Raw genomic sequence first — 11887 nt, forward strand, 5'->3', positions numbered from 1 at the left:
ACAGATAAAGCAAAGATCATCTCTGTAGAAGCCAAAATGGGTCACCTTCTTAACCCATTTCCTTATTATTTAGGGAAAATGGCTAGCCCACTTGTTGCGCCCTATTCTGCAAGCAAGTTTGCTCTGGATGGGTTTTTCTCCTCTGTCAGGATGGAACATTCAGTGACCAAGGTCAATGTGTCGATCACTCTCTGTATCCTCGGCCTCATAAACACAGGTAAGGTGAAGACTGGAACAAACAGCCTGCCTTACCACTGTGAGTAAAGGAGGCGTTGAACTCCTTGACTCGTGTGTCATTGACTAAAAGCCAGCAAGAGCACCAGTCTCCACTTACTGAAGCACTTTGTCACCAGGGACGCCTCTGACTATCCTTAGACACTTCTTTCCATTCTGACCACCAAGTGTGCCGAGTGACACCAGACCCATCACTTAACCCTATTCTGAACCTTTATGTCCTCAGGAACACTCAATGGCCATTACTGTCCTCTCTGAGGCTTATTAAGTACAAGTTTGTTATTCTTAATACCATCACCAATAATAAGAACTATTGATATCCTGAATCTTCTTTTTTTCATAAGTGATCTCTATACCCAATATGGGGCTCAAACTTACAACCCCAAGATCAAGAGTTGCATGCTCTATTGACGGAGCCAGTCAGGCGCCCCTCATAAACCCTTTGATATGATGCAATGAGGACACAACATCATTTTTGTGATATTCTTGCCAAAAATGCATAACCTCACTGCAATCATCAGAAAAAAAAAAAAAAAGGACAGAGGCACCTGGCTGGCTCAGTCGGTACAGCATGAAGTCTCTTGTTCTCAGGGTTGTACGTTTGAGTCCCACAGTGGGTGCAGAGATCACTGAAAAATAAAATATTTTTTTTTCTTTAAAAAAAGAGAGAGAAATGGACTAACCCAAACTACCATTCCGCAAAACAATTGATCAATACTTTTCAAAAGTGTCAAGGCCATGAGGAACTGCCCCCAGACTGGAGAGAAAAGAAGAAATGATTACTAAGTCTAATCCTGACTAAGATCCTGGAACATAAAAAGGATGTTAGTGAAAAAAATAAGGTCTGTGTTTTAGTTAGTAAAATTGCCCTTATTACAATGTACCTTGACACTTGTACAGCGGTAACGCGTGATGTTATAATTAGGGGAAGCAGGGTGAAGGCTACAAGGGAATACCCAATTTTTACAACTTTTCTGTAAGTCCAAATGCAAGTTTATGTAGAATAGGTACAATAAGAAAACTTTGAAGAGTAATTGAATAAGTTAAGGAGTTGTTAGCGAACAAGAGAAAACACACACACACACACACACACACACAGTGAAACGAGGATAGAAAGAGAAAAAGCAGCCACGCCCAAAGGACATGGACATTTGGAAGAGATAAAGGAACTTCCCTTCCAAAATGAAAGTGGTTCGTGTTGACAGAAAGCAAAGGCCTGGATTCTCGCCCATCTCTTCCTTTTACAAATTCATAAATCATTAACATACAGCACTCGGCTTTGCCCACTGACATTTTCCATTAGCTACTGGGTCTTGATATAACTTCTACCCCCATTGTGCTCCCCCATATTACTCCCTCACCCCAACCAAAACACTCAAGAGAGTAGCGTGATTTAATTCCCTCAATCCCCTCTAACTGCGCACCCCCCACCAAATCTTCATCCAGGAACACAGGGTCCACATTAACTCTAAGCCTCTTTTTGCACAGCAGGGCCTAAATGCGGGCCCAGTCTTCTGAGAGGGCCTGTGGGTCTTATAGAACAAGCACTGGCAAACAGCCCCTCAGAGTTAAGCTGTTACTGTCTGCAGACTTTCCATGTTGTAGACTCTACTGGTCTTGGATAACCCCACTCTTCTCTCATCATTCTATAGACACAGCCATGAAGGCCGTTTCGGGGATCATCAACATTGATGCATCTCCCAAGGAAGAATGTGCCCTGGAAATCATCAAAGGGGGAGCTCTGCGTCAAGAGGAAGTGTACTATGACAACTCAGTCTGGACAGATCTCCTGCTGGGAAATCCAGGGAGGAAGATCCTGGAATTCTTGTCCTTAAGAAGTTATAGTTTGGACAAATTTATCAACAACTAAGCACTTCCTTAAGGTGGAGCATGGTGGGGGAGCTTTGGGACTGTTCTTCCTGATATCTATCTGAGCTCCGTCCAGGAAGGCATCTCCAGAGAGACAAATGGATGCCCCCGAGAGTCGTAAATCACGCATCACATCTCACAGTTTGAAGGAGTTCCTCTAACACTTGCACAGTAGAAACCTAATTATAATGAGTGTCATGAACCACAGCAATCTGCAGTTGTGAAACGGATAGTAACCGTAGATATAATTAAAAGGTAGTTCTATCAAATTTACCTCATATATAAGATTATGATCCATACAATATTAATTATAATAAAGGTCATATCCATGTTGTAAATTCATGATTAGTAGCTCTAAGTTCAGCTCATTCAGTAAGGTCCTTTAAAACCACACAAGTGAAAATTTTCAGTGTTCATTTCGTATCTTGTGGTCTGAACCTTCTTATTGTTTTTGAGTTGAAGAAATCACCCTGTTCTCCATTTAATGGACATCATGTCCATACCATATTGTATATTTCAGATACTCTTTATATTATTTTATATTGCTCCTCAAGGAGGGAGGATACCGGGGTGGGTATAAATCACTAGGACACGCCATGGAAGTGGAAGTCCCTGGGAACTTGAGCCACACAACGTAAACATGTTGATTGCCCTTAGACTGCATCAGGCATCTCCACTTCACGTGTGAACTCTCCACTGTGTGTTAGAAGTCTGGAGAGAAGGGAATGGAGTTCCATCCTCCCACTTACACATTTCGCCATTTCTTTATCCAGCAAACATTTATCAAACACTTGTCAGACATCACCTGACTACAACCAAACAGGAAACAGAAATCAGCTATATTAACAACTCAGCAAAGCCCTGTATTGGTTAGGTCCCCAACAGGTAAGAGAGGGCAAATTAGATCATTTTAGTAGGCTTTAGTAAACAGGGGTTTTCTTACAGAAGTGGGGACAAGGTTATAGTGCAATCACAAGGGATAAGGTAGTGTCTTGTGGTGGGTCCCACCTTAGGGACAAAAAGAACAGTTACAAGAATCCGGAGATAGAAGCTGTTCGCAGAGCATCACAGAACAGGAGCTACGACATTCAGTTACAGGACGCCGCCAGCCCAGCTAGGACTATGCAGGAAGGATGTGGAGAGGATAAACTAAACACCCCAGCCTCATTCTCTTCCCTCCCTTCAATTTCTTGCTAATATTTTCTCTTAGCTAACCAGAGGGTCCAGGGAGCAGACTGATATAAACCACACAGGTCAGCTTCCTCATGGACAGCACAGTAGGAAAGAATGAAGAATGTTCTGGAGGGATAGATGGGGTTTATCCAGCATGAACTCAACATCCCCAAATGCAGGGTTTCCATGATCAGAGATACTAGGACATGAGACATGGGATTAGATGCACCAGAGAAATTTCCTTTCCCCGTCACTTAATCTAAATGACCAGGCCGCAGAACAGACTGGAATCCATTGAGCCTGCCAACCACCTGGACAAGGAGCTAGCACTGAGGGTGAATATGGCTGGGCTTTTCTTAGAAAGAGATTCTTTCCAGACTATGCTCAGTACAAGGGAACAGGAAAGACCTGACTGCACCTGTATGCCAGAAAAGAGATCCAAAATGTGAAGTCAGATTTCTGACCATACAGCACAACGGATGTGCACACTAGTGCTGAATCAGAGAAGATCATCAAGTGTCTGGAAGCGGGTGGTAAACTGTTGTGCTAGTCCCAGAATCAGGGGCCTCTGCATGTGTCACAAATGGGGCAAGAAGCCAGGTTTGCAACAGGAGGAGGGTGGGAGGCTGATCAGGAGAAAGGCGGTAAACACTGAGACAGAAACATGGTCAGATGACAAATTTATAGCCAGAGCCAGCTTCCAATTAGTTTTGCCTTCAGTCTGAACTTTTAGGGTTCTCTTCCGCTTAAAGGCACACTTCAGCCTATGTTTAGTATAAATCAGCTGCTCCCTGATTCTGTTCACTTATGGGGAAATCAAGAGGAGGTATGTAACAATATTTATGTAACTAATAAACTAAACCTTTGGTCTTTCCAAGGGTGTGTTGGTAAATGTTTAACAATTGGCTCTCCAGAAAAAGAGAGCGAGAGAAAAGAAGCATTTGCTTGCTTCCTTGATGTAAATACTCTCAACCTGGTCAGTTTCGAGCCAGGGGGTCACACGGCTGAATGTGTAATAGAAGAGAAATGCACCGTCAGCTCTCCCAAACCTGTACTGCCTGCTCCAGCACCGCGCCCCGACTTTCCCATCCCACATTCTTGACAGAATTAGTTATCCTTAAAGGCCCAGCTCAAAGCCTCTTCCCTCCTCCAAGGACTTGAAAGTAACAGGTCAGCTTTTACTCCATTGCTGGGAGGCTGGGGGCGCAAGGGCTCCCAAAGACGGGGGATATTCACCTTCTTGAACTCTCAGGGAGTCAGCATTTTGCATGAAGTCAACAGCCTTAACTGTGTGCAAGTCCCCAAACTGACTTTTCTCTCTCACTCTCTCTCTTTCACTAGCACATTCACTAGCCCTGCCCTCCCCTGAGAATACCAGAAAACCCCACTGAAGGTGGCTCAGTCAAGTAGAAATTACTTTTCCTCCCCTAACAAGTAGTCCAAGAGGGGCCGACCAGGGCCTCAGGGAGCCAGGCTCCTTCCGTCTTTCCACTCCACTATCCATCCTCCTCCGGGTCACCGTGGAGTTACAAGATAGTGGCTCTAATTCAGCATCATGCTGTTTCAGGGAAGGGTGAAAGAGGCGCACCAGCGGAATCTGCCCCCTGATAAACAGCAAATTGGGAAGCCCCATCTAAGGACTTCAGCTCACATCCTCTGGGCTCGAGTCACGTCGTGTGACCACCCCTCCCTTCAAGAGAGGTTGAGAAATGGAGCTTTCAGCTGAGCCCACACTTACCCCCAACAAAACTGGGGTCTATGAGGAACCAGAAGTCTTTGTCACATATGTAAATCCTGACAGAAACAAAGAAATCCGCAATCAGAGCAGAAGGACACTGTTCCTTAGATGTCAGTTTCCTGACCTTGGTGACAGGATCCAGTTCCACCGACCACCTCCAAGGTCTAATTTAATCCCACCCTCCCCCCACATCCTCCTCACCCTCATACTGAAGAGCACCCTGGGCTCTCGCCTCTCCAAACTCCACTCTGAGGAGCTATGATTCCCTCTCCTCAGTTAAGAGTGTAATGGAAGACCCTAGATAAGAGGAAGCAGGGAGCCCCGAGGTAACCTCAGAGACAGTGACTCATCCCATCTGCTGTTCCTGGAGAGCTCCCTCTCAGGGACAGTTAATTCCCACTTCGCCACCACATCTGTTAACATAAGCTGGGCCTTTCTCCTTGGCTGGCCTACTGTAGGCCAGCATCGCAAACCCACCCCCAGAGTCGACGGCAAGCTTCAAAGATGCTCCCGAGTTGTGGCTGCCAAAACTTGGGATCGCATACTTCATTATTAAAACATGATTAGGCGTACAGATTTCTAACAGATATACAGTTACTATTTATATAATATATGCATGTAATATTTACTAACATAAAGCATAGACAAAAATAGAAATCGTGAAAAGATAAGATAAAAAATAAATAGAAGTTGCCACATCCCCCCACATCTAGTAGCTCCTTGACTTGCTGCAGAGCTCCGCTCTGAAGCTATGTTAAAAGAAAGAAGTCAGCATGTGTGATGCTTCTAGCCAGGCCTTATTAGTGAGAGCATCAGCAGTCACCCGTGGCTCAGGGTGACCCATTGCTCTCTCCAGGGGCCACATGTAGGGTAGAATCCATCCTCTCCACCTCCCCCGCCTCCCCCACCACTGCCTGCTGTCCAAGGAATTTGCCAAGGACCCAAGTTCGTCTCCACTGTGCCCCATTTCCAGCACTGGAGAATGTATGCTAATCAAGTCCCAGAAGCATCCCTTAATTTCTTGAGAAGTATGTAAACCAAACTCATTTGCAGCATTAAGGGAACAGAGAAAACACATTGCCCACCTTGATTCAGGGCATATCCTGTCTGGGGATGTTTCCAGCAACTCTGCTTCGCTGTCAACATCTCAGTACTCTCCAATCTCCATCACATGCCACACAGTCACCAGGTCATGGGGAATGCTCAGGGAAATCAGGCTATCCCAATGTGCTAGTTCCTCCCCCCTCAGCAATTCTTAAAAACCTAAGTTCTCTTAGTTGTTAGACATTTTCTAGGTAAACTTAGAATGTGTCTAAATCCTAGTTTTTAAGGAGGGTGTGTGTGGGGGGGGGGGTACAGAGGTTGGTACAGAGCTAATGTGAAAAGAAAAGGCAAAGGAGAAAAGAGAATTTTCAAAAAGGTCAAACAGGACTGAGGACACCAATGCCCACAGGCATGAAAGTCAGGAGAAGCAGAATTAAGTCTGCAGAGATCCAGAACACACCGGGTGAGGACAGGATCCTAGAGCAAAAGGTAAAACCACAGGGAGGGGCAGGGAAATCAGTTCTCAAAAAAATAGGAAAGCGCCAGATGAACAACCTGCTTGAGTTGCAGAGGCTTTGGAGATAGGAGTTTTTGGGAGGATGGCATAGAAGCAGCAGCCAAAGGGGAGGACACATTGACATGTCCCTTGACCAGGAACCCGAGGGTTTCAAAAGACCCACACTGGTGAGAGCCGAGGTCAGTGGTGTTGGGTCTTTCCCTGTGCTGTGATTGGCTGCCCTGGGACCGCTGAGTGGGCGTGCTTCGGGACCTCACACTGTCCTCGAACAGTCCTGTGGCACTCTGAACTCCCGGTGACCGAGGGCAAGAAAAGCTACTCCACCCCAAGACACAGAGCCAGGCCATCCTAACCAAAGACTTCCTTTTCACAAGGCTCGGGGTTTGCCGTCGAGGGGGCACAGCGCCACCCAGTGGCTGACTGTTGGCGCTGTACCGCACATGTACCGGTTTCTGACCCCCAGTTCACGCTCTACCAGCACCGCAACACTGCGTGCCTTCTCGTGAATCACCGCTTAGGGCGGATGAACACACCTTGCTGGCGGCGGGGCGGGACTCAAGCATCTGGTGGGGCCTCCCGGCCCTAACGGCCAGGTTAGGCCCTAAACCATTGGCTTTTCGCTAGATCTGTTCAATAGCGACAGCTAGTGGTCACCCTTGAAAGCAAGGTGCGGCGAGCCTCCCAGGGAAAGAAATGCCAAGGTGAAATGGGGAAATCAAGGCAGATTCTTGGCTGCCACGGCAGGATAGCATTTATCCAAAGCCATCCTTGAGGAAAATGGTACAAATAAAACCCCAATTCTTTAAAGTGATGTCCGAGGACTTTGGCTACCTCTGAAGGCACCCTTCTTTTCCCACTGGGCCTTTGCCCATGTTATCTCCTCTGCCCCGAACGCTCTTCACTCTCCCTATTGTCTATTTAACTCCTACCTGTCCTTTAAGACTCAGCTCCACCATGACTTCCTCTGGGACAAGTGTCCTCCCTTCCTCCAAGGCCTGTCCTCAGTGCTGGGGTGGGTACTCTCCCAAGCCTTACCCTATGCCTCTATAATTTTCTGTATCCATCAATCACTTTAGTTCACTAGACTTTAAATTTACCTTTAAAATTGTCTTATGTAATTCCTTAAAGGTATTTACTTTCTGTTACTCATTGTTGCATCCGTAATACGGAACGCAGATCTTGGTGTGTATAACGTATTTGATTAGTTTGAGAAATAAAGGACTCCTAGACCCTAATACTGGGAAAGGCTTACTATGGGGACAAAACAACTTCTCATTTCAAGGAAAAGGTGTAGATGAATCTAAAAGTCATTTCATCAGATTCCAGCCCTTTATTCCTTGCCCCACACCACTCTGTTTTTGCCTGTCTATAAACAGCCAGCAGTACTGCAACAGGCGGGACAGCCCCTCACCTCCCAGCAGTTCCTGGACCTTGCCATCTCCAACAGGGCCCCAAACCCTCGCTCTGTTCCTTCCTGCCCACTTCCTGCAAAACTTCCTCATCAGAACTAGACTGCTTCTTCTTGAAACTGCTCCAGCATACCCACTCCTGGATTTTATCCTAAAGGCAGTAGTTCAAAAGAAGAAGAACACAGAATTTCCTGCCAGAAGATGCTCACTTGCAGTAGTATTTGTAAAAGTTAAAACAGAAATGACAACAATCTCCATATAAACAAAAATCAATTCCTCTCTATAATCTCCACATGAATCAAATAATCGATTACTTCACGCAGAAACTAAGAAGAGTCTCACCACATTGGGACAATTTTTTTTTTACTTCACTTTATTAGCAAACATAGGACTTACTATGTTCAGGCACTATTCTATTGCATGAATATGAACTCACTTATATTCTCAAGACAGCCCTATGAGGTAGGTGCTATTGTGTCCACATTATTTATTTCAGAATACATGTGCTTCAGTCTGATATAAAATGAAAGTTAAATGGCATACAAGACACTTCTTTGAAGCAGCACTGTGAGGTACATCAAATGTTTTTCTTCCTGATACAGTTGTATGATACATATTTATAAAAGAGGATGGTCAGTTGACTTGAATTGGGTGAGTTTAAAAACTTACATATTTAGGGGCATCTGGGTGGTGCCTTCGGCTTAGGTCATAATCCAAGGGTCCTGGGATCCAGCCCCACATCAGGATCCCTACTGGGCAGGAAGCCTGCTTCTTCTCTCCCACTCCCTCTGCTTGTGTTTCCCCTCTCGCTGTGTCTCTCTCTGTCAAATAAGTAAAAAAAAAAAATTTTTAAGATTTTATTTATTTATTTGACAGAGAGAGAGAGAGATCACAAGTAGGCAGAGAGGCAGACACGCGTGGGGAGAAGCAGGCCCCCTGCTGAGCGGAGAGCCCGATGTGAGGCCGGGCTTGATCCCAGGACTCTGAGATCATTACCTGAGCCAAAGGCAGAGACTTAACCCACTGAGCCACCCAGGCGCCCCTAAACAAATAAAATCTTTTTTTTTTTAAGTACATATTTTAACTTTTGCCATCATCCCATAGACGGAGAAGATCTTCATGTTTATTAATTTTTCAAAGCAAAATGTTTTTTAGCCTCTGGATATACTTATGAAACGGTATCAGAGAAACCACACTGTTGCATTGAAACTACCTCGCTTTCCTACAACTGCAGGTCCGATCGAGGGTCCGTTTGGTTATAACCGCTAAAAAGTCACAAGGGCAGATGCTCCAAATTGCAGGTGTACTATGACGGTAGTGACAGAATTTATTGAGCACATCATAAGTGTTATACCACAAATCTTAAAATCATCACATTGAGTAGGTATGATCGTCATTGCCATCTTACTGAGGAGGAACCAGAGATGCAAAGACCTTAAGTAATTTACTGAACTGAAATAGGAAGTGAAGGGTAAAGCCAGGCTTCCAATCCGGGCAGCCCTCCTGGAGTGCTCCTGCTGCCGGGCTACACCCCCCCGGCCCCGCCCCGCACCCCCCCACCCCCCACCCCCGCCCCTCAGCGGCTGCTGCTCGGGAAGTATGTGTGCTTCGGAGCTTGTGACGGGTGTGATTTACAAAGTTCCAAAGTAATCCTGTTATAAGGTTGAAAGTTATCACAGTGCTGAATTAATGATTGAAATTAGAGAAAATTATGATAACTCAGACTCATTTTTCTTATGGCTATTAAATTGTATTTACCAGGGGTTAATAATTATTCTGAGCAATGTCAGCTAGACACAGCTACTGTTCAATAATAAGGAAATTACTAAACAGATTGGGGTACATTAACATTAGGAAACAACATTAGGAAACCAACACTAAAAGGTAAAAATATGAGAAAAAGTAAAAATCTGAAAAAAAAATTCTGGTAGCAAGTGGAAAAACAAACACATAATTATAGGTTCACTACACTTGAAATATGTAAAAAAGAAGTACATATAGACAAAAAATAGAAAGGAACGTGAAAAATATGAAACTAAGTTGTGTTTAGGGAGTAGGATTAAGGTGTTTATTTTTCTACTTTAAAACTTATTTAAAAAATGAAAATAATCAGGCTCTCTGCTCAGTGGGGAGCCTGCTTTCCCCTCTCTCTCTGCCTCCCTCTCTGCCTACTTGTGATCTCTGTCAAATAAATAAATAAAATCTTTTAAGAAAAAAATAAAAATAGGGGCACCTGGGTGGCTCAGTGGGTTAAAGCCTCTGCCTTCGGCTCAGGTCATGATCCCAGGATCCTCTGTGTAGGCCTCTGTGCCTACTTGTGATCTCTGTCTGTCTGTCTGTCAAATAAATAAATAAAATATTTGAAATAAATAAATAAAAATAAAAAAGGGGCACCTGTGTGGCTCTGTTGATTAAGCATCTGACTCTTGATCTCAGCTCAGGTCTTGATCTCAGGGTTGTGAGCTCAAGCCCCACATTGGGCTCCACACTGGGTGTAGAACCTACTGTAAAAAAAGAAAAAAACAAATAAATACAAATAAAAAATACAAGTTATTTTAATGGCATCATATTATAATTTTTACAAAGCTGAAAAAAGAATATCTCAATGCTTTCTGACTCATCTCTCCAACAATCTGCCTTATTCGTTTTCAAAGTGTGCTCCTAAAATGATCTTTACACAGCAGACTGACAGCAAGCTGTCAGTACTTTGGTGCGATCAGTTTGGGTTCAATTTTACTGCATCAATTTAAATGTCCTCTGTTATGAACAACAGATTGTTCTGACCATAAAATAGACCAGAAAGGAAGGGCACCTGGCTGGCTCAGTCAGTAGAGCATACGACTCTTGATCTCAAGGTCATGTTGGGTGTACAGTTTACTTTAAAATTTTTTAAATTAAAAAAGGTAAGAAAGGTAAGGATAGAAACGTGTAAAATGTACAGAAAAGGCTCTGGAGGATGAAGCCGTCTGCGAAATAACAGGGATAGTTTAACTAAGGCTGTGGCAAGAAATGACAGTTTAAGCCAGGAAGGAAAATTGCCAGTTTCAGACAGAAGATAAGACTATTAAATAAGCTAATTTTACTAGGGAGCAAATATCTCCAGAATTAGAGTGTTCATGAGTACAGTTAATGTTGTTTAGACTGTCAGGATTCTTGGCTGAAAACAAAGGTAATCATCCTAACCGTTCACATGATCGTAGGTGTGGTATCCCATTGATGCACCCTGAAAAGAATTTTGAGCTTAATACACATATCTTTCTGATTTTTAACGGAGTCCAAATAGTTGGCACATAGGAATTCCTGTTATAATCTTTATACTCTAGTGTAAAGAGCTACTAGCACCCTCTCACTCATCCGTGCCAATAAAAATTTCTTATCCCTACCATGTTGGACTCCCCAACCTCTCTCTCCTCTCCTCTTTCTCATTCCCATATTCAGGGCCCCAGGATCTTGAGCCCTTGTCTGTCTTCCTGAAGGAATGCTGTTTACCTTCAGCTCTAGTGCTTGAGAATCCTGCTCTGGGTCCCCCCCCCCCCTCCTTATCCTTTTCCTCCTCAGAGAATGGGGGAAGTAGTAGGCACCAGAGAAGATTGTGACATAGGCCCCACAAGTTAATAGGTGTTTTCGCAGCTATTTAAAAGTCTCATTATACCCTTCACATGTGTCAAGCCTTAGAATTCACAGAAGCCGCATTGAGTGGACCACTCCTTACTGCTAGGTTACAAAGCTACTTAGTTAACTTGTCCTAATGCAGTTGCCTCTCCACCTTCTTATCCCCAACTTCTTGTGAATTTCCTGACAATATCATTTGCAATAGTTTCTTTTTAATGCACAGAGATTAGTTCTTTCTAGTTTTTCCCCAAATTTCCTAGTCAACTGGAAAGAAATTTTTTATGAGATTCC

The 11887-nt window shown here is 44.1% G+C and overlaps 1 protein-coding gene across 6 annotated transcripts in view; it reads left to right on the plus strand.

Annotated features, from left to right (window-relative positions):
* HSD11B1 (hydroxysteroid 11-beta dehydrogenase 1) overlaps window positions 1-4150 on the plus strand; it is a 65432-nt gene extending 61282 nt beyond the window's left edge. For all 6 annotated transcript variants that reach the window (XM_032318457.1, XM_032318461.1, XM_032318458.1 and 3 more), the window contains 2 exons: window positions 74-217; window positions 1887-4150. In XM_032318457.1, coding sequence (XP_032174348.1) covers window positions 74-217; window positions 1887-2104 — 362 coding nt within the window. In that variant the 3' untranslated portion in view covers window positions 2105-4150. The remainder of the gene's footprint in view (window positions 1-73; window positions 218-1886) is intronic.
* Window positions 4151-11887: the final 7737 nt, after the last annotated feature.

The sequence above is a fragment of the Mustela erminea genome, chromosome 17 (assembly GCF_009829155.1).
Source record: "Mustela erminea isolate mMusErm1 chromosome 17, mMusErm1.Pri, whole genome shotgun sequence".
Lineage (NCBI taxonomy): Eukaryota > Metazoa > Chordata > Mammalia > Carnivora > Mustelidae > Mustela > Mustela erminea.